General features: G+C 39.7%; 1 protein-coding gene across 3 annotated transcripts in view; it reads left to right on the forward strand.

Moving 5' to 3' along the window:
* The window catches only part of Tafa1 (TAFA chemokine like family member 1), a 518,804-nt gene that overhangs the window by 383,454 nt on the left and 112,279 nt on the right, over positions 1–23,071 (forward strand). For 2 of the 3 annotated variants that reach the window (XM_052722220.1, XM_052722222.1), the window contains exon 3: positions 11,409–11,549. In XM_052722220.1, coding sequence (XP_052578180.1) covers positions 11,409–11,549 — 141 coding nt within the window. The remainder of the gene's footprint in view (positions 1–11,408; positions 11,550–23,071) is intronic. The other variant, XM_052722221.1, reaches the window with a different exon arrangement.

The raw sequence follows: 23,071 nt of genomic DNA on the forward strand, positions 1-23,071 counted from the left end.
TAAGGTCAGTTTGTGGTAAGAAGGGCCACCAATGGGCATCAAGCCCTAGAGTGAGACTGTATCTTCCAGAGGACAATGTCTTCCAACCACCTTACCTAAGTTATTTGACATCATGGTTTTATCTTCTCAGCCTAAGCCAACTTGGTGATACTGTTCTATGAGTACGTTTGTCATTTAGCTGGAGGAGATGTCTTAAAATAGCTGTGGTGTAGCAGTGATGGGCTATGAGCATCACATAGTTAATTAGTTGTTCGTTTATGTTGTCATGAAGACACTTGTGTATCATCAGTGCTGTGTTCCATTCAACAACCATCATATTCACCCAAAGGAGGATAATGGGAGGAACTCCTTCAAAGACATTTTTTAAAGTACATATTTATTGTTGCACTTCTATACTGTTTTTACTTCAAGCTATATTCATGTTTGGATGTCATTAAATGTATGTAATGAGGAAATATAGATCCCAAATGAATGGCATGGTAAGTAGGCGATGTAAGAGTACAGTGAAGAGGCACATAGATGACCCATTATCACAGATGAACAATTCAAATGCATGTGGCCCCTGATAGGAGGCTCCCAGCACCTGAAAGATAGATGCAGTCATCCCCACCATTCAGAAATCTGTCTTTCCACCATCACCTGGTCCAAATGCCCCTCTTTCAGTGGTATTTTTTTAAACTAAAGTGCATTTTTATATTGGTAAGAAGAACTTGTATGCTGCCCATTTTATTAATTTCCCATCAACTCTCTAGTACTCTTTTTTTTTTTTAAATTTATTTATTTATTATATATACAGAAGAGGGCGCCAGATCTCATTACAGATGGTTGTGAGCCACCATGTGGGTGCTGGGAATTGAACTCAGGACCTCTGGAAGAGCAGTCGGTGCTCCTAACCTCTGAGCCATCTCTCCAGCCCTCTAGTACTCTTAATATCCCTTAAAGAGAGAACATTTTATTTCTGAGGGTCCAAGACTTAGAAGGCACAACTTTGTAACCTCAGTCCCTGAGCTGAGTAACTCAAGACAGGCTTATTATTTGAAATATCATTTCAGTGTTAATATATTCAACCTCAGTGCCACTTTTTCATATAATCCTAGGGAAATTAACATAGCCACAAGGGTTCCTCACATGAAATAGGATAGCCTGCGTCTCGTCTAGAAATTGTCCCTGTATCAAACTCAGCCTTGAAGGCTACCAAAGGAGGAGGAAAGTCAGATTGCCCATTGCCTAGCCGAGCCAGTAACCTTGGTTCACTGTGTGGCTGAGGAAGGTCTACAGACGACTTAGACCAAAGCTGCCCTACTTTGTAATGGAATGGTAGGCAGAGACATTTTCTTATCTTGAGTCCTAACAATGGAAGTAGATTATATCTTATTATTGTAGATTATAGCCCAGGGATGCTAAAAAGCTCAGACACTGTAATTCAGTTTTCCAGAGACATTCATGGTCATCCAGGGTGAAAATGCATCTTGGACAGAGAAGAGTCCCATTTATTTGTTTTATTTATTTTTATTTCATATTTATTTTATTTGAATGACTATGTTACAATAAATAATTTCTAACATGACAGTAATTTACAAAGTATTAAGGGTAAGTCCAGACCAAGCATATTTTGGGGATGAAGAATAGAGAGGTAGATATGTGATAGTCTCTGCTCCATTTTAACAGATAAAAATCCTCTGATAGACCTGAGAGTAACACAATGACAATTTGATGTTCAGCCCATAACAGGGGCTACAGTTTTCAGTATCATCAAGAGCTTTCCTTATTGTGAAGAAATCAAAATCCTACCTTACTTAAGGAATAGTCAAGAATCAGAGATCCTTTGTCTTCTAAGCTTATTGTTGCATCTTTAGGTAAAATTTATTTCCATGTGAATAGAGCCATTAATAAAAATGATTCATATAGTTGAGTCCTACTGCATCCACTGTATAAGTCATTTCTTTCTTAGTAAAAGAGGAATCTAATGAATAAGATGAGTTTCTCTAGATGTTACTTTAGTATTTTATTTCAGGGGGAGTTTGAGAACTGAATATAGTCACTTCGTCACTGACTAGGTAGAAAGGAGAAGATGCACATACTTCATGCTGGCAAAAAGAGGGAAAACACAGGGAAACTATTTCTCCCATCAATATTCATAGCTAGTCTAAGATCATCCCAAAAACATCAGTAGCATCAGATTTCCTTTGGTGCCTACTTTGAACCCAATATTATTGTAGTCTGTCTGAACTACATAACCCGCACACCTATTTAGTCCTCAAAGCACCTTTATAAAGCTGACTTTATCATCCACTTGTTAGTTGAGAAACCAAAGTGTTGGAGGAAAAATAAGAGGAAATACCATATTCCAGGACTCGAATTTTAGCAAATAGCTTCTGTGTGTGGTCTTCCCATTGTATGTTGCATCGGACATGGCTATCCTTCCCAGGTTTCTTCTTTTTAAAAATTTGTCTTGTACATGCCCAGAGCCCTGGAACAGAAAAGATGGTAATTTGTTTAATCTTAAGCCTAAACACATTAAACAGCCATTTTGCCCTGCTTGACCAGACTGTGCCTGAAGATCCATTAGTGTCTCTCCTGTCAGTGATTCACAGACAGAGACACTTGGAGCTTCCTTCCAGCCCATTGGGTCAATAAAGCATTTTTAACAGTGTCTTAAATATGCATTTCTGACATCCGCTACAATAGGTTCCTAAAGAGCTATTTTTAAGTTCTGATCAGGAAGTCCTATAAAAGTGAATCTCAAAGGCTCTCTGCTTTATCTTACATATTACAGCTTTTCAAGAAAGGAACTACTTGAAATGAAGTGAAAATCTAAGTGTCCAATTAATCTTGTCAATCTTAACATACTTCAGCCTAGGTTTTTATTAATTTCCTCCAAATACTGCTTTGCTTGTGTCCTCATTTGCTTACTGTTGCTGTGATAAACATTATGAGCAAAGTATAATTCTGCAATTGAGGTTCCCTCTCCTCCAGATGCAAACCAAAATTAGCCATCATAGACCTTAAACACATATCCTTGCTTGGCTATTTACAAAGACTCATGGTGTGTGTGTGTGTGTGTGTGTGTGTGTGTGTGTGTGTGTGTGTGTGTGTGTGTGTGTGTTAGTTGCTACTTCATTTCTGAGTTATTTCATTTAGAATAAAAAGCTTTCATACATTTTGACTTTACCTCAAACCAAAGTTTCAAGTTGGTTTTTCTAGATGTACTGGAAAGTCACATCTTTGCAAAAGCTGTGATTTATCATTCAATTTGAGCCTTGAAAAAGATCATATAAAGGCTATTTTAGAAAAGTTTCTAAAATATTAGTTTATTTGGGAAGGGGTAGGGAGATAAGGATCTGGGAAGATTTAGGGGGAGAAAGTGTGGATTGAATATGAACAAAATACATTGTGTGCATGTATGAAAGAATTCCTCAAATAATTTATAAAAATATTTTATAATAAAAATTAATATTTAGCCTTTCTTCTCATATACGAATTTTTCTTTTCTTTCTTTACTCACTGTCATCAATTCTTCCCTTCTCTGCTTCTTTATTTTCTCTTTTCCATCCATCACAGACGTTTAGTCAATTCCATCACTTAGAAAATGAGCTGTGCCAACCCTTTAGAGCAAAAGTAAGCATTGCTTTAAAAATCATAATCATGCATTCTGAATGTTGTTATGGGAGAATTATGAGAATTATATGAACATATATTAGGAAAATATTTGTGTATCAGTTCAGGAAGAGCATTCAAAGAAGACTTTGAGTTTAGAATCTCTGTCTTTCACACACACACACACACACACACACACACACACACACACACACACACACACAGAGCAAATGAAGAAATTGCATGTATTCATTTTTGCTCTGTTTTTGAGGCAATTACCTCACAAAAGTAGGCTTTCTAGAAAAGAAAAGTAGTTCACTATATCTTCTTGCCTAGAGTATTCTTTTCTTTCCCAGAAAGCCTGCTCTTGTGATATTTTAAATTGTTCCACTACACTTCTTTTTGCTTGTAAAGCCATCAGCATACAGATAAACATAGAATTCCTTGACATATGAAAAGGAATAGACATGAGGAACCTCCCATGGGTGACCATTTTAAACTGCTTTTTCCCAGTTTATAGCCCGGAATGAATCAGTTCCTTAGTATAGGCTACTTTTAGTGGATTTGCAATCTGGGACAAATTCTGGTTATGATGACAACCTTCAGCTCAGCTTTTAATCATCAGCCTGCCAGTCATTCCTAGCCTTTTCCTTCCCTTTCCATCATGATACACAATTGTCATCAGTGGGGAGACCTTTTAAAAGAAACATTATCCTTAGAAATCCAGCTCCCTTGGGCTTCCTCCCCTGTACCGAGCAAGACAGTGATGCATGGAGCTAGGTAAGAGATCTCTTGCTTGGAGCATTTGGACTCTGCAGAGAGTTGATGCTGCCTAAAATAATCTTAAAATGGTGTCTTCTTTTCACCTTTGAGAGCATTAGAAATTTTCTTTTTCTGTTAGGAATAAAGTTGATAATACACTCAGAGCTCTGACAAACTGAAGAGATAGAGAGGGATGGGAAACAGAGTGATGCCCCAATGGGATGTCCTTGAAAGGGATTTTCCCTTGCACTGGGGTGAAGGTAGGTGAAGAGGGTGAGAGGCAAGAGACTCTATTGAAGGTACATGCTGGGGAGAGAACTAGGCAGTTGCTATGTGCTGAACCTACTTGGCTATTTCGAATTGACCTACAGGTACTTTCTGTATTAGGTCCTAACTGGAAAACAACACAACCCTTTATAAAAGTAAATTTAGGGTATAGGGCTGCATTTCTATGAATATTTTTATCTGAGACTTGTTTTCTATAGTCAAAATGAGCAGCAATTTGGAAATCTGAATAGTACAGACAGCATCTAAACTGTTTGTTATTTGTGTTGTATCTTCTGCCGTTAGTTAATCAGTTATTCCTTCCGTGATTGGCTGGGTGTACAGATGCTGGGCACAATCCAGAAGAAGCCATTTTCCAAATAATCCATATGCAGAAAGGAGAAGTCTGATTTTCTGAGCTCTTAAATGACTCTGCTTTGACAAGCCATAGATCATCTTGAAATCATTTAGACTTGGATGAAGATAAAATTTGGGAATGGATTGGCAATGGCGCCACAGAAAAGGCTGAGAAGCATTTACATGACAAATATTGTTGTGATTTTCAAGTAACTTTGGCATTTAGATTTAAAGGGACAGTTCACTAGGTACTCCTTAAAATGCAAATAATATTGTATAAAGGGGTCCATATTTCTAGTTTTTAGAAAAAGTTATAAAACGAATTCTTCCCTTTGATTTGGACAGATTGTGTGTGTGTGTATGTGTATGTGTGTGTGTGTGTGTGTGTGTGTGTGTGTGTGTGTGTGTGTGTGTGTGTGTGTGTGTATCCTTCTTTTCCAAGCATCCAGCTGGTGTAAACAATAGCCTTCGTAATCTCTGTGGTTATGGTACAAAACCAGGGTTTTACTTTCATAGAATTTCATGAATTTCTCACCAAATTTTACATGGGCTAAATTAAATGTGGGATTCTGCTATCACTAAGAAATATTAAATATAGATCTGGGTGGAAAACTACATTTCCATGTTTACCATACGTTATTTGCTATGCTGAAGACATCCACCTTTCTCAGTTACATTCTGTATCCATATGCCTGTCTGTCCATCCATCAAATGCTTGTCATTTAGTACTAGCTTTGGATAGCTGGTAATGGGCTAAATACAATTCTTTTCATTCTTCCTTAGCAGAGTACTATCATTAAAGAATAGTTTGTTGTACTAAATTTGTAGAAACTGTGGTAGCAGACTCCTTGCTTTCATGAAGGCATCTGGACCCCTTTATATGGCCTATAAAAGCCCACAAATCATCACTTAGCATAAGGAAAACTTTTCCTATAAAATGTTCAACATTTTTATTTTGTCAGCACAAGCAAATGAACTCGACTTACATAATCAGGATAGATTTGAATATTGAATTGCTTTGGGGATCACCAATTTGGCTAGACAAACTGGCCAGAGAGTTCCTAGGATCTACCTATCTTTGCCCCAGAAGTGCTGGGGTTATAGATGTCTACCACCCTCCCCTCTTACATAGGTCTTGGTGACCTGAATGAGGTCCTCAGGCTTGTGTGACACGTACTTTACCTACTGAGCCAGCTCTGTAGCCCCAGTTGATGGCTTTAATGGCATTGATGTCATCCCTAGTTACAAGACTGTGTCATTCTCTAGGTGTCCATCTTCCTCAGATAACTTGGGTAGCAATAGCCTTAGCTCCATCTTTAAGCAATTCTGAAAACTAAATTAGACTGAGAGGGGCCCTTCTCCATAAGTTCACCCTCCAGTGAGGGACACACAGACAGCAAGGACAACAAAGAAACTGCACCTAGCATTTGAAGTAGCAGGTACTCTAGGAGAGGATGGGGGTCAGACACAGATCAAAGATTCCCATGTGTGCCTGCTGAGGAAATTGGGATTTATTTTAATGGAGTAATCAATCAGGCTTCTTATGAAGTGGCATTTGAACAAAGATGAAGAAGATTAAGAGTGAGCGAGAGATCTGCAGGGATAGTGTCCCAGGTAATGTGGGAATCCTTGGGAAAGCCCATGCCTGGCATGTTAGTTTGATTTCCTCAGCCTATGATCAGTGTCTGCAGAGGAGGCAGGAGAGTAAAGGAGAGGGGTAGCAAATGAGGGCACAGACAGGAATGGGAGAAGAGGCATTCTGGACCCTTAGTTTTGACAGCCATCCCGAGAGACAGAACAGACTTCTTTTCTGGATGCTTTTGATCAATAAGGAATCACTATTTTTTTGTACAAGATGCAAACCTCATGAGCTTTGGAATCTGATAGACTGCAGTTAGTCTTGTGTGCATCTAATCAAGTAATCAATTGTATCTGGGACTTGGTTTTTCATATGCTGGGGGTGACATGTAAAGTTGCTGGGATTCAGCATGCTACGCTCATGATCTTGTGCATCTATCACAACTGCTGACGTGAGTGTAAATCAAATGAGATTCAAAGTACCTCCTGGGAGCATCCACATGCCTTGTGCTATTTTCCATCACAAATGCTGCTGCTGTCTGGTATTAGAGCCAATTAGTCACTTAAATTTGTGGCGTTTTCATGAAGTGTAAACCTAGCTTTTACCGATTTGATTGAAGGTAGTTGTAGTTGACAACTGCTAGCCGAAGCAACATGATTGTGGGTGACTGGGTGAGAGTGAAACGTACCATTGGACCTGTTCCATTAACTCTGATCCCAGGCCTGCGAGTGTGGAGATCAGGAGATACTTTCCATTGACCCCAGCTCAAGTCTTTCTATTTCCTGCTCAGTATTGTGCAGTGCGATTTGCCCCTCTTGTTTGGCCACTTGTCTCTTCTCCAATCTTTCCTGTACACAACTGCCAGAGAGATGGCACTGAATTCCCACACTGGAACTGGACATTGTCTTTCCAAATCGCTATGCTTGCCATACTGCATCAGAAAGGATGAGAGAGAGAGAGGTGGGGGGGGGGGGGGAGAAGGCTCCCTCCAATTTAACCCTGTCTCACCTGGCCTGGAAGCCTTAGTTCTTTGATTGTAGTACATTTTTGAAATGCTACAATAATTGCTCTGGAGAAGTGGCTGATTATAGCTTAAGGCCAGGACATCTATAATATGATCCTTTAGTATTTTGAAGAGCCAAGAAGTGAGGAAGAATTCAGATAAAGACAAAAACAAACCAAGTTTACAATGGTCACTGTGGCAAAGAGGAACAGAAGCCCAAAGAAACCTCACAGCAGTCAAAGCAGACATGTTTGAAGCAATTAAGTGACCTCATACTGCATAATATCATGCATAAATAAAATCCATGAGTATACATAAATATAAATAAATGAAAATGGGGAGAAAGAGACCACATTCATGCAGAAGAATTCTAAATACTTTTGTGTATTACCATAATTTCAGGACATAAAATATAACTCCTCAGTTCCTAGATGTGGGCAGTTCACAGCAACTTCCTTCCAAGGAATAGACTGCAAAGTGGAAAGGAAGAGAAAATACGATAACAATGAAGAAATCTGACAGCTACTCCCTCAGCCTGGTGACCAGATTCAGCATCAATAAGGCAAAGCTGGATTGATAGTGTATACCTGTGATAGGTTAGAACCAGAGTGGCATTTACCTTTCCAGTCTTCCTTCAAAAACACATAACCTTACTCTAATCATAAGAAAAACATTAGACAAAGCCCAGTTGAAAGACATTCTGCAAAATGCCTGACCAGTCTACCCCCAAATGCCAAGGTTATTAAAAAGCAATGAATGTTTGAGAAAATGTCACAGCCATGAGACACCCAGAGAGATAAGGGAAGTGAACACAATGTCATCTGCCTGGTTGAACCCTGGAGTAGAAAAGGTTAAAACTAAGTAAGTAGAAGAGAGCTTAGACTTTGGTTAATGTAAATATGTTAGAGAGTGTGATCCTGGAGTAACTTGAAGAGTCAAAATGTAAGGGAGTGTTCAAAACAAAAGTCAAACAAATTACAATGGTCACCACATGTCAAAGCAATGCATAAGTCAACAAAAGGACTCCAAGTCATCAAAGCCAAAACATGTTAAGCAAGCAGGTATCATAGGACTGGATCATAATGCCAGGGACAAATAAACTTCAAATGCACCATACTGAAGATGTCAATAATTAGATAATGCAAGCATGAAATAGTAGAGTGAGCAGTATTTGGGGCTTCTCAGTATCATCTTCATAAATTTTCTAGAAATGTAAAATTAGTCTGTAATAATAAAGTGACTTCTTAAAAATTCCTCAGAGTATTATGTTACTGCAAGTCCTGCTCTTCATAACAGCCTGTTGGACCCTCATCTTTTAACTCAGAATCTTGGAAGTTTTCTGTAGTCTCCATACACAAAAGGACTTGCCATTCCACCTATGTTTACAGAACCTGGGACATACCCTATTCCTATTAATGTCAGTTAATTCATTTATATTATTCAATCATTTAGAAAAGACTTCTAGACTCCTTCCATGTTGACAGGATTGAGAAGAAATAAGCAATAACCTTGATCCTGCCTTAGTTTACAGTTTGACTGGGAGGAACCACAAACATTGACTACTGGGTATTTGGAAATGTATGGGGCACTAAGAGAATGAATAGTTGTGGAGATGATGAGACGTTCTCAAAGGAATTGATCTTGGCATTGAGCTCTAAAGAAAATTCATGAGGTCTCTCTCTCTCTCTCTCTCTCTCTCTCTCTCTCTCTCTCTCTCTCACACACACACACACACACACACACACACACACGTGTGTGTGTGTGTGTGTGTGTGTGTGTGTGTGTATCCCCTTCTCTATCACCCCCTTTCTCTTTTTCTCCATAGTTATGTGTGTTTGCATGTTGGAGGGAGGTGGGATTAGATATTAGATGGATAGGCACTAAGAGACAATACTCCAGGGCTATGCCTCTATGCTGGAGTGATGGAGGAGGAAAGGAGCTAAGAGAGAACATTTCAGAAAGGACCATATACACTGAGACAGGAAAGAGAGTAAGTAGACTTGAGATGTAACTCTGCTTGCCTAACATGCACAAGGCCCTGGTTTGGGTCCTCATCACTGCCAAAACCAAACAAGAAACAAAGGCGAGGAACATCAGCACAGGCATCCCCTCTGCAACTGGATATTATTGTTGTAGGACTCTGGACTATGCATCAGGCTCACTGATAACCCCCTTAGGTAGGTGTGCTATCTAGTTGATATCTGCACAGCTTCTCCTGTAGGTGCTATTATTATTATTATCCTCAATTTACAGATGAGGAAACTAAGACCCTCAAATACTAAGTGGAAGGAGTGAAATTCAAATGAAAATCAGCTGGATTAAGCTTTGGACTCTTCCCTTGTCTTGCAGGAGACAGAGCTGCCTACCTAATGTTGGGTCACTTTGGTGTATTTCTTCGACAGAAGACAAAGGTTTTTCAACACTGTCGATAATAATACTTTTGAGCCAGGTCCTCCCTTGCTGCAGCAGGCTGTCAGGGAGCATTGTGGGATGTTTAATGGCATCCCTGTATTCTACCTATAGGATTCAAGTAGCACCTTGCTCCTCCTACTTATCACAGGCAACAAACGATCTCTAAACTTTCCAATTATTGGTGGGAGGGAACTACATCATGCCCTGTTCCCACTGAATCTAAAACACTGTGCTCCAACTAAATTCTCAGAGAACAAAGTGTCTTAATTGTCCCCTTTTTTTTCTGTCCCCTTTTTCTACTTTCCTGTGTGCCAATATGTACCTTCTATGTATCTGGATAGTATACACTCCCTTTAGAGTTTATAACAGCAATATGTGGACTTCTTGTTCAACAAATACTTGCCATCTCTATTGACTGAATGCCACAGGTCAAGAATTCTAAATGTCAGGAGCCCATTTTGGTTAAAAAAAAAACAAAAAACCTGTTACCTCTGAATTCAAAACTTGCTGGTGGGAAAGTTAATTCCTGGTATATTTTATAGCTCTGAAAAGCTCATTGCTTCCAGCAGGGGAAAAAAAAACTGATCCAAGCCAGCTGTGGCAGTGCATACCTGTAATCTCAGCCTTTGGGGGGCTAATGGAGAAAGATGACTAGCTTATGGGCAGCTTAACAGCCATAGCAAAATCCAAAGCAAAAGGAGTGACTTGAATATTCAGCAACTTTACACTGACCCAGCAGCTCACATACCCAGGAGCTAGTAGAGTGTAGAATCCATCAGGATGCCCGTCTACATTGATGCATGCATAAGTGAGCCCTAAAATTTTAAATGGAGTCCTATGTCTAGCCATGCTGTGGAAAGCACATACCATTTCTTCTAGAAATTCTGCCTTTCATTTGTGTATGCCGTCTGGGCTTGGCAATGATTCTGGACTAGATTTTCATCCAGTTTAGCCCCCTTAACATGGGTAGGCAGTGGGAAGAACTGATTACTGGCCGCTTTCCTGGTACTGTAGGTTCTGTATCACTGTATTGTTGCTGCTCATCATTAGTGGGTGTTCAGAGAACCTTAAATGCTGATAGCACAGGTAAGAGTGCTCAGCACAGTGCATCTAAATCAGGTGGTCTCTTTACTTGACATTTTAGCCCCAGGCATTTGCTGCTCCACTGCTTCCTATTACATCCAACCTGGAATCATCACATCTTGAGATGCCCATTTATTCGCTGGCGTTCGTTGCTGTTTTGAGTGTAACACTGCAATGCCTGTGTTCTCTGAGGCTGCATGGACCATGGAAGAGAGCTCTTTAGTAATTGTATATCACAGGACCCCTCTATAATTCCTGTCATTTTCTCCAAACCAGTTTGTGTATTCTAATATGCCTAATTAATCCCTGTGTTGGGTCTAATCAATGTACATCTTTTTGTTGTCTTGCCAGAAGGAGGGACCTGTGAAGTGATCGCAGCCCACAGGTGTTGTAACAAGAACCGTATAGAGGAGCGGTCGCAAACAGTGAAGTGTTCCTGTCTACCAGGGAAAGTGGCTGGGACAACAAGAAACCGACCTTCCTGTGTGGATGGTAAGTAATGGGTTTCAGCACTCTCTAATGAATGTTCACTCATGAGTTCACTACATACAACATACAGTGAATTTTCTTGTGTAAACTAACTGTGGTTCTGGACCATTGACAAGGCATATCTAAACTGCTGTGTAGTTAAATGCCAGAACTCAGCATACATGTGGAACTTATGTTCCTCCGGTGTTAGGTTTGAATGTCTACTCCAAAATTCATGTTAAAAGCAGACTAACATTTTGATGGTGTAGGAAGGTGAGGCATCTGAGAAGTGACTGAGCCATGAGGTCTGCACCATCACTAACCATGAGTGAGGTTAGTGCCCCTCCTTTTCTGGTTCCCACGATGTGGTGATGTATCATGAAAGGCCTCTATCAGATGCACATGGCTTGATCTTGAACATCCAAATTTCTAGATTGGGAATTTCTGTGGGAATTAATTTATTATTTTATGTTTGTAAATTGCCTAGTCATAGGTATACTGTTATAGCAGCAAACTATACACACACACACACACACACACACAGAGAGATAGAGAGACAAAGAGACAGACAGAGACAAAGACAGAGAGCATGGGAAGGAAGAGAGAGACATCTAGTTTGAGGGATTTCAAATAACATTTTGTTTTGATATTTCTGAAGAAAATTAAGTAAAGGAATTTTTAGGACAAGAAATGTATGGATTCAATTTATTTGGACAGTGTTCTGTTTGGGATGACAATGGTGTTAGTGATAGGAAAATTGGCAGTACCTAATGTTCATTTAAAAGATAATTAGTGAGCACTAATAATCTGCCAGATATCACTCTGGTTGATTTGGATATATATGTGAATGAACCTGTTGCCTTGAGTATGTGCCAAAATCTGGTACATATTGATCATATTATTTTATCTAACCCTACCAAAAAATCTTACTAGCATTGTATGAGTTGTCTATTTCTGTATAATAAGTCACACCCAAATTTAACAGCTGAAAATACCAGCCATTGGATGAGGATTATAGTTTAGATGGTAGAATGCTTGCTTAGCATGCACAAACTTGGGTTCAATCCCCAGCACAGCATAATCCTGGTGTAGTTGTGCATGTCTGTAATCCCAATGTTCAGAAGGTGGAAACAGGATCAAAATTGTCCTTGGCTACATAGGAAGTTTAAGACCAACCTATGCTACACAAAACCCTGTCTTAAATAAATAGATTAAATTCCAGATATGATCCTAGCATGTCTGTGGATCAAGAATTAAACTTAGTTGGGAGGATTTGGCTTAAAAGCTTTCTTGTAGCTCCATGTGAGTTCTAAAATGTTGACTGGTGCTGGCTTGCTCACAAAGCTCTTGGCCAATGCCAAGAATAATTATATTCTCTGCCATGTGGACCTCTCCATTGGAGCTTGGTATGTTTGTATCGTAGTAGTAGGTTTTCCCCAGAGTGCCTACCAGAAAACCAAACATAAGCTCCAATGTCCTTTATGTTAGACCTTAGAAGTTACGTGTCATTATTTTGTTGCTATCCTGTTGGTTCCACCAGTTTATCTCTTCAATATAAAGATGGGTGGCCAGAACATGAAGAGAAACAGACACAGATCATCAGAGGCCATGCTGGAGACTGGATAACAGAGGAGTCTGTTTCCTTCCCAATGCAAGCATAAAGAAACAGACTAGGGACAGTAAGATAATCCCCTTGGTACATGCTTTGAAAGTCACCTCTTCTGTGACTCTGAAGGCCAGTATCACAGACTTTAATCCTAAATATAGCTGCCAACTTTAAGATAATCTTCTATACTATGGCCAAGCAGTGAGCCCATGGTTCTCTGCTGTTATGATAATTTAAAGTTGTAGGTGTTATTTGATTTCCTAATTCTTCACCAAGGGAGTTAGAACTCAGGGAAATGACCCTTGTGTGCAGGGTCATTCAGCAGGGCTGAGAACTTCTATCTTCTGGCTTAGGTCCACTCTTCTTCATCTGGATATGAAGGCTGAGGATGCTCTCTAGATAAGATTGTGGTTTGTAGTTTTCTTTATAGATCAGTAAGTGGTTGAGAGAGAAGCACACTCAAGCTACAACAAAGAAAACATAAGTTATTTTAGGAAGTGAAAGAATTCTGCATGAATCAACTGTGGGAAATCCTTTAGGCAGCTGCTGTCAGTTTTCTTCCTTTGATTTCTGATCTTTGCTTACTTCATTCTCCTTTGTAGGGCCTGATTCCCTCTTCAAGCATTTGCTTCACACTCTCATAGGAATTAGAAACAGGTAGAAGGCACCACTCTGATCTCACTTGGCTTGAGAGTAAAGTTTCAGTAAAGCATATTTAACCCAGATCCCATGCTGTAAATACAATTTCTGAGACAATCACAACACAACAAGTGTGAGTGATTGGTCCAGCTTGGGTTAAGAGGTCTTCTTCTGCCTTGTCAACTACAGCCAGAGGGACAAGCTGGCCAGCACATCTGTCCTCCCGTTAAAGGAAAAGTCTCTAGTCTTGAAGGATGTGACTAGCCCAAGTTTGAGAATATAATGCAATCAGTTCTTCACTGGGACAGTTTCTCCCAGAAGTCACTTGGTAATATCAGGAGACATTTTTATTCCAGATATTTATCAATAAGTGGGGTGTTACTGCTACTGGCTTCTAGCAAGGAATACTACTAAGTATCCATGATATACTGGACTCCTCCCTTGACCAAAAAAATACATATCCAAAAGTAATGTCATTGGTACTGAAGTTGACTGACTTGGACTGTGACTCAAACTGTTCCATATCACAGTGAACACCATAAGGCATTGCTAACAATGGGAAGGAAGGCAGCTAGCCTACTAAAACCATATTGGCCTCTTCCAGGAAGAAGCTCTTGCCAAGAAGGCAGGAGGCATTGTACAGCACAAAGCTACAATGGTCTCTTACATTCTTGGCCAAAGAAAGCGTTGAGATTGTTACCTATAAATCTCCATCCCTATTCCAGTTAATTTTCATCACTAATGATCTAGAGTGGAATTGCCTTCAGATTTTGGATGAAAAACACAAAGTACGTTGTATTGGCTATACTGAGAGAGTGGGAAATGGCATTTGGCTCTAACTTTGTGTTAGATGATAAACCATATGAAAGCAATATTTTCATCTTGGGACAAGTTCATTTCATTTGGAAACTCTTTATTGTCAATGTGGTTGCTTCAAACAAAAGGACCACCACCTCTGTATTCCAAGCAAAAGTCAATAAAAAAAGTTCTTTGGTCCTATGATGAATACTCATATTTAAATAACATTCCATTCTCAAATCTATGGGCATGTATGGACAAGTACATGTTATCATTAAACTTATTTAGGGTACCTCACACTCTATATGAAAAAATAAATATGGAGCAATCATTTTGATGCAGTTACTAGAATATTGGGCTGAGCTATTACACCTGGGCAGAATCACAGGTGTACCTGTTACTAACAGAACAACTTTTGGCAACATGTGTGCTGTGGGATGGTCTGTATGTCAAATGTGTTGTTGATTGGTCAATAAATAAATCACTGATTGGCCAGTGGCCAGGCAGGAAGTATAGGTGGGACTAACAGAGAGGAGAATTGAGAGAACAAGAAGCTGGGTGAGGGAGACATTGCCAGCTGCCATGATGACAAGCCGCATGTGAAGATGCCGGTAAGCCACGAGCCATATGGCAAGGTATAGATTAATGGAAATGGATTAATTTAAGCTGTAAGAACAGTTAGCAAGAAGCCTGCCATGGCCATACAGTTTGTAACCAATATAAGTCTCTGTGTTTACTTGGTTGGGTCTGAGCGGCTGTGGGACTGGCGGGTGAGAGAGATTTGTCCTGACTGTGGGCCAGGCAGGAAAACTCTAGTTACAATGTGTCTGTCTAACCACAGTGTGTTGTCTTCTCCAAAGTGAGGATGTGAAGGATTTCTGTATTTGAGGAATAATACTACTATGTTTGTGATGTAATTTCCGTGTTGGCTGCCCTCAAGTGCTCTCTAAATTATACGTTCTATTTCTTACCTTACTAGTAAGTATGGGTAATTGTTAGAAATATCAACATCATGTTAATTCAGCATGGTGACATCTTGGCCCCCATGTATTCTTAGAATATTTTCCAATTATCCTAGATAGCACCAATTGCCTCTCAGAAGTTCAAGCTCATTGGAAGGATTTTTAAAAACACAGTTATATAATATCCACACATTAAAAACACCCGTGACATTGTTTCCCAGAGATGACCATGCCTTTTCATGATTGCCTTGTATTCTAAGCCAAGCACTAAAAATTGAAACCTCAATGGAGATATTTACGAGATTTAAATGCTGTGATGTTGATTGATGGAGGGCTCATTTCACTTAACATGTGATAAATATTTCCCATATTTGTGTTTATTCCTCCAAACTAATTGTTGACAGCTACATAGCATTCTCAATGGTAAATACCTTCCTTTATTTAACTTTCTTCTCTGCTTTGCCACCCTTACTATCTTTTTTGAGTTTCCCTTACTCTCTTCCCTAAGAGGCAGAGAAAAAAGGTCAACCTGGGCTGTGGAGCTCCAGGAGACCTCATGCATCAAGTATAGTTAAAGCAGCATCTGATATTACCACACATTGAGCTTTAAAGGCTTTCTTGTAAGATTCAGATATCTAGGTAGGTAGAAAAAAGGCAGTACAGGCAAATGATACAGAAACATCATATACTTAGAGCAATGCCTGCCTCTTCCTATTACATAGCACATGGATTGTGCCTCCTGGGGTCATTGCCATACATTAGGTGGCAGAGCTTCTGTAAACAACGCTTTTAGTTCTAAATAATGACTGAGGATTTACTGTGCAAGTTCTCTCTCTCTCTCTCTCTCTCTCTCTCTCTCTCTCTCTCTCTCTCTCTCTGTGTGTGTGTGTGTGTGTGTGTGTGTGTGTGTGTGTGTGTGTGTGTGTGTGTGTGTGTGTGTATGTGTGCACATGCCCACAGAGGTCATTTAGTGAGACCTTTCTCAGGGTCAGAGAATCTGAGCTTGCTTTACCCAGCAAGGCTGCATAATAGGATGATTTGGCCATGGGTATGTTTACTGTGTCTGTGGAAGGGTCTACACTTGGCTGTATGGTGTACTTAGATCTTGCAAGGGCAATGTCTTTTGCCTCTCCCCTTGGCATATTATAAATGCCCATTTGAATAAAGCTCTAGGCAGCTGGGTATTGACCCAGGGTTCTCCAGAAGCTATCTGTCTTTCTCCTCGTCATTGAGGTCTATCTTTCTATCTAATATTTCCTCATTCTTCTCTCCTTTGCCTAAGAACCCTTCAAAAAATGGGAGCAGGTCGGAGCTGAACTCCCACAGACTCCCATGTGTGTGGGGGGAGGGGATCTGTTTATAGTGAGATGTTCATACAAGTTTCTCTATTTAGATTTCCACATTGGCTGCCCTCAAGTACTCTCTAAATTATAGGTTCTATTTCTTACTAGTAAGTGTGGGTAATTGTTAGAAATATCAACATCATGTTAATTCAACATGGTAGCATCTTGGCCCAATGTGTTCTGAAAATATTTTCCAATCATCCTGGATAGTACCAATTGCCTCTCAGAAGTTCAAGCTCCTTGTAAGAATTTTTAAAGACACAGATATATAATATTTAAAGTAATGCATATTTATTTTAACTTGAGTAAATATGTGAGGGAAAGGTCTACTGCTGGTCAATAGGGGTGTTTTTAATGCATTATAAATATTAGTCTCAGTCTAAACAAGCCAAAGTCTGATTTGACTTTGTCTGCCTTTCTTCTCCTCCAGAGAAGAGGATGATGTTTCAGTGACTCTATTCCTGGTAACTTTGACTTGAGGCTCTAATATTCTTTTGTCTCACCCGCTGTCACCAGGCATTGGGAGGAATGCAGAAGCAGGAGAGATCTTTATATTCTTCACCCATGAGCATCCCAAGGTCTTCTTAAACTCTTTGTTAATACAATGAAACAGTCACTACATCCCTAGCCATTTTTGTGACACACCAAAGCCATTGTATGTCAGTACGATTTGCTCCTGGCTTATTTGTAAGCCTACAAGACAAGAACAAATGGAAAGAAAGAGGCACAAAGACTTGACAGGATAGAAGACTGGTAGACATGAGGAGAGAGGCCACACAGGGATAGAGACATAGGAAGGAAGGGAAAGGTAGTGAGTTAGAAAGGGTATTCCACAGACACTAAACACTAGCTCTAGACAGATCTAACCACAAAATAGCTTGATTCATGGTCTTGAAGAACTGGTCTATTCAGTCTTGCTATTGTTGTTTTGGGATTGTTTCTTTGGGGGTGCTATGCTTTTATTTTTGAGATTATAATATAATCACAGCATTCCTTCTTTCACTTTCCCCCTTCCAAATCTTCCTCCCTCCCCACTCTCTTTCATATTCATGGCGCATTTTTTCACTAATTGTTATTGTATACATATATGTATGTACATATATATTCCTAAATATAAACTGTTTAGTCCTCAAACTGTGTGTTTTCAGGGCTGACCATTTGGTTCTGAACAACCATTTGATGTCCTCTTTCCTGTGGAAGGCCACCTCTCCCACTCCCAGATTTACTCAGTTGCCCATAATTCTTTGTGTAGGGTTAAGGCCTCATGAGCTTTTCTCTATCTTCATTATCATGTCTATTGATGTCAGCCTTATTCAGCTCATGTGTAGACAATCACGTTGGTAGGAATTTATGAGTATAATATCTGATACCACTAGGAGCCACAATCTCACAGCAAACGCTCTGAACCTCTGGCCCCTACAATCTTTCTGTCCCCTCTTTCTGAATGTCCCTTTAGGCTTGTGAGGTAAGGGGGTGTTTTACAGCTGTATCCTTTGGGTCTGGGCTCCACAACTTTGTATTTTGACTGGTTGTGGTTCTTTATTGATCTCTGTCTGTTGTAAAGAGAAACTTTCTTGATGGAAGGCTACACTTATCTGTGGGTATGAGGACAACAGTTTATAAGAAAGAAAAATTTAGCAGACATTACAGTGTATGTTCATAATCTGAGCACTCAGGAGGCTGAGGCAAGAAAATCACAATTTTGACATTGACCTGGGCTACATATAAAGTTCCTGTCGCAAACAATTTTACTTGACAGAGTTAGATTTGCAATATACAGTCTCATACAGTTGTATTACAAGAGATTCAGAACTGGATTTTTTTCAAATATTTTATGGAGATTGATTGTGTGGGAAAGACATGATAAAATTTTCTTGACACACTTGACATATACCATCTTAATCCCAAAACACAATATGGTGGGTAAAAGCCTGAGAACAGAGATAAATTTTAAGTTCAGCAACTTTTCCATAGAATAATCTTATATATACAATTTGACATTACATAGCACCCTTGGTATCCTGCCAAACTGTGCTATCATATTAAAAGTTCTGAGAAGTTCTACAAACAAGTAGCTGGTTAAAGTTGCAATATATGTCACATATGTTATGCTATAAACTTTTGTTCTGTTACAAGCATTCACATAGACCCCATGTGCTTGCTCTATGATAGACACGAGGCCATGACAGTGTAGATGCTATAGTTTTGTTTTGGTTTTCCTGTGCCTGTGGCTCAGAGTTCTTCCTTAGACCCCTAACCAAGCAGTGCACATCTGATTCCAGTAGTGATATTTCCAATATCTACCTGACATGTCAGGCTCAAGTGCGGTTTGCAAATCATCTGGAGACCTTTCAAAACATAGCATGAAAAATTGTTTGCTTTTATTTACAAGTGTTAAATATTTTAGTGACAGAAAAGGGGCTTATTTGGGATTTTCCACTGTCGCTTGTACCCACTCAAGGAAGCACCATGTGAAGGAGCTGATGTGACATTCCAGGGATGCCCTTCCCCACTACCTCCCTCTAACAGTTGCCTTGCTCTTAGAAGAGCAACTCCAGCTTGCTTAATAAACAGAACCACCAAATTCAGGTGGCTTTATCAGAAATGAGAGATGCCACTTCTGAAAGGAGAGCCCACGCTCCCATTAGAAGAGAATCTTGGATGTCATCCTGTGTAAAAGGTGACACTTGCAGATGTGGATTTTAAATTACTTGCAAGTTCTCTTTGAAACAGCATCGAGTCCCCAACATCAGACCAGTACCTTCGCAGGCACTAAAGGAACTGGAGGCTGCACTCATAAGAGAAGCAGGAGGAGAGAAGCAAGAGCTTCATTCAAGCTCCTAAATGAAGGTCAGTCTGTATTTGCTCCTTTCCATGATGGAAAGGTCAGGAAGCTGGTTAGCAGCAATTCTCAGAGCAGAAGCCACTGTACTGTTCTCCATCATCTTCCCATCTTTCTCTTCCAGTTTGCTGAAGTGTTACCAATGGAGAGAAGAACCATTCACACATCAGTCCTTAGGCAGCAGAGTACAATAAGTTCGGAATTGTATTTGGATGGGACACCCCATCTCCCCTCAGCCTCCATTCCTCCTTACACTGATCACTAAAGACTGGGGAATGAGTGGCATGTGACTCATATAGTCACTTTTCTACTATTTCCTAGCTAAAAGAAAATTATTTCATAATTTACTTTTTAGTGTAAAGTAATAAGCAACATGATACATACAGAAATATGTATATAAACTCTTTAGTACAGATATGCATTAAAACATTACACTGTACCACCTATAATATACAGTTATTTGCCAATGAGAACAATTCAAAAGGATCTTATGTATATAGGTACAGCAAAGGGAGAATAAAAATAATTTTCTCTTTTCCCCGTTCCCTACAATTATTTTACAATGTAATTGTCAGAAGTAACCATTACATCTTTACAGAAAATAGTTAGGCACACACAGGCCTATGATGTGCATACACAAAACTTTATAAATCAAATGTTGTCATAGTAAATAGAATGATCCATGCCTATAATGTTATAGCATAGCGTAGGGGTATACCTCAGATAAGACACTGGAAGAGAAATAGAAATGACGGCCAAGCTTGAAAAAAGTCACTGGACATTACTCATTTAGAGAAATGTAAATTAAACACTGAGATGCAGTTTCATCAATCAAGTCGGCAGAGATGAAAAGTTTGCTAATATCCAGTCTTAAGGAGGGAGGAGAGAAAAATTACATTTAAATTATACTCAATGACAAACGGCTTACAAACTCGATTAGTTAGCCACTCTTCTCTGTGTGGCTCACCAAAGGGGGGATGATAAATACGGAGATTTGTAATGAGACTGGATGTTTTGAGAAAATAATAGAAATTGGATGTGTTATAGCTGCTTGTGCCTACTTTTATTTAGAAACAGTTCGTAGGCATTTAATTCCTTGTGTTTTCTCACATGTTGGGTCCATGGATCTAGACAGCAGCTAAAAAAATAAGAGAAATTGGTGTCATTTCAGTGGGAAAACTAGGTATGAAATTATATTTGGTACATAATACAAGTTTGTGACATATAGCAATCACAAAATAAATGTATAAAGTGTATAAGTATACAAAATAAAGTATAGGGTGTATATGCATGCATCTGTGTGTGTGTATGTGTGTGCATGTATGGGTGCATATGAATGTAAGCATATGTGTGTTCATGTGTGTGAAAGAGACACAAAGACAGAGAAACAGATCATGATATGGTTTACATCCAATCCCTGTCAGTTATCTACCTGCTATAAATTTGGTGACACATAATACCATTTTCATAAGTGAATGTATTTCCCCCAAAGCAATCCCAAAGTCATTGGTTATCATTTATCTCTAAAGAGCCCAGGTGTTTGCACATTCCTGCTGTTCTCTGATATGAGTTCACTTTTAATCAATCCCTTTCTTTTCTCAAAGCAGAAGGAAAATACTGCTCTAAGTCTAAGGAGCCAGCTCCTCCTTCCTGTAGCTAGACTTAAGCCTCAAGAAGGCAGGGTTTCGGGGTCTTGTGTTATTAATGCTCTGACCATATGAATAATAAGCAAGCCTTGTGAATTATTTCAGACTTCTGGGAAAATCCATGGCCCTGTCCTCTGCAGTGCTGCTGGACACTGCTGGGGAGAGTCGAATATTTCTATGCAGCACCTTCTGATAATGTCATCTAAGAAAACAGCAATGCAGATGGCCCCTTCTGACACCCACATATAAATTCACACAGTTGAGTAAGACTTTAAAAAATTAATACTTTCCTCCATCTTCTGAAGTGTATTGAATCTCTGAAGGCTTAGCCCTAATGCAAACAGGGCATGAGTTGCCTACTGTGATGGTTAATGATGACTGTCAGCTTGACATCAAAGAAACGAGCCTCGAAGCCCATCTGTGAGGGAGTCTCTGGATTAGGCTAGTCAATGTAGGAAAACTCACATTTCATGTGAATGATGCCATTTCACAGGCTATGATCCAAGACTACGTAAATGATCCAATACTGCATTCATTGCTCACTGTTTCCAAACTATAGATGGAATGGTACTTGCTGTCTCACTCTCCTGCCACCATGACATCCCCACTATGGTTAGTATCCCCCTGAACTATAAACAAAGCTGTAACCTTAGGTGCTTGTGAAACTCCTTTGCCAAAGTAACAGGGAGTTACAATACATACTAACCAGACAGCAGAGACCCAGAAATATCTATGTTCAAAATTATTTAGCTATAAGATTGAAGAATGCAGGATTTATTTTCTTTTCCACTTCAGGTTTCTGTGAGCTGAGCCAGGATAGGCAAGAAAGTCTCACTGGTAGGAGGAATGTGGTCTTCTAGAACCATGGCTATCTGCCTGCAGTAGCAGATTAATTATCCTCACCTGTAGGACCAGCTCTATAATCTTATGCCACAAGAACTCCATATACATTAGGTCCACAATCTGTGCCCTCTCCCTTGCCCTTTAGTGGATTCTCAATAGCAGATAGCATGTGGCACATTAATTCTCCAACAGAAATCAGAACCACTAGCACTTCAAAACCTCCTAGCCCTTTTCTATCCCACATATGTGATCTTTGGAAAATGAGATTAGGGACCTGGGCTCCAAGATGTACAAAGGACCCAGAGAGGCAATCTCATGCCCCAAATTCTCAGAGCTATCTGGATGGGTTTGGGGTATTTACCTGACAAATAACATGGGTACAGCACTCTCATCATCCCCAATTTGCCTTGTTTATCTTGTAAAACAGAGGGTGTGATGGTTAATCTCAACTGTCAGCTTGATGAGGTCTGGAATCACCTAAGAGATGGACCTGTGGGCATGCCTATGGCATATTATCATGGTTGGGTTAGCTGAGTGGGAAGACCTGCCCACTGTGGATGGTGCCATTCTCTAGGTTGGGATCCTGGGTTATACGGAAAGGAGAAAGTGTTGAACTCAGGTATCCATTATTTGCTGCTTCCTGACTGTGGACACATGTCTCTTATGTGATCAGCTCCCTCAAACTCCTCCTTTTGTGAATTCCCTACCTGAAACTGTGAGAGAAAACAAGCCCATTAAGTTACTTTATAAAAATATTTAATTTTTAACATTTTAATAGAATTACATCATTCTACCCTTCCTATTCCTCCCTCCAAATCCTTTGATGTACCCTACCTTGCTGTCTTTGAAATTCATGGCTTCTTTTTA

The sequence above is a fragment of the Peromyscus californicus genome, unplaced genomic scaffold, assembly GCF_007827085.1.
Source record: "Peromyscus californicus insignis strain IS unplaced genomic scaffold, ASM782708v3 Scaffold_6__1_contigs__length_162567912, whole genome shotgun sequence".
In the NCBI taxonomy this organism is placed as follows: Eukaryota; Metazoa; Chordata; class Mammalia; order Rodentia; family Cricetidae; genus Peromyscus; species Peromyscus californicus.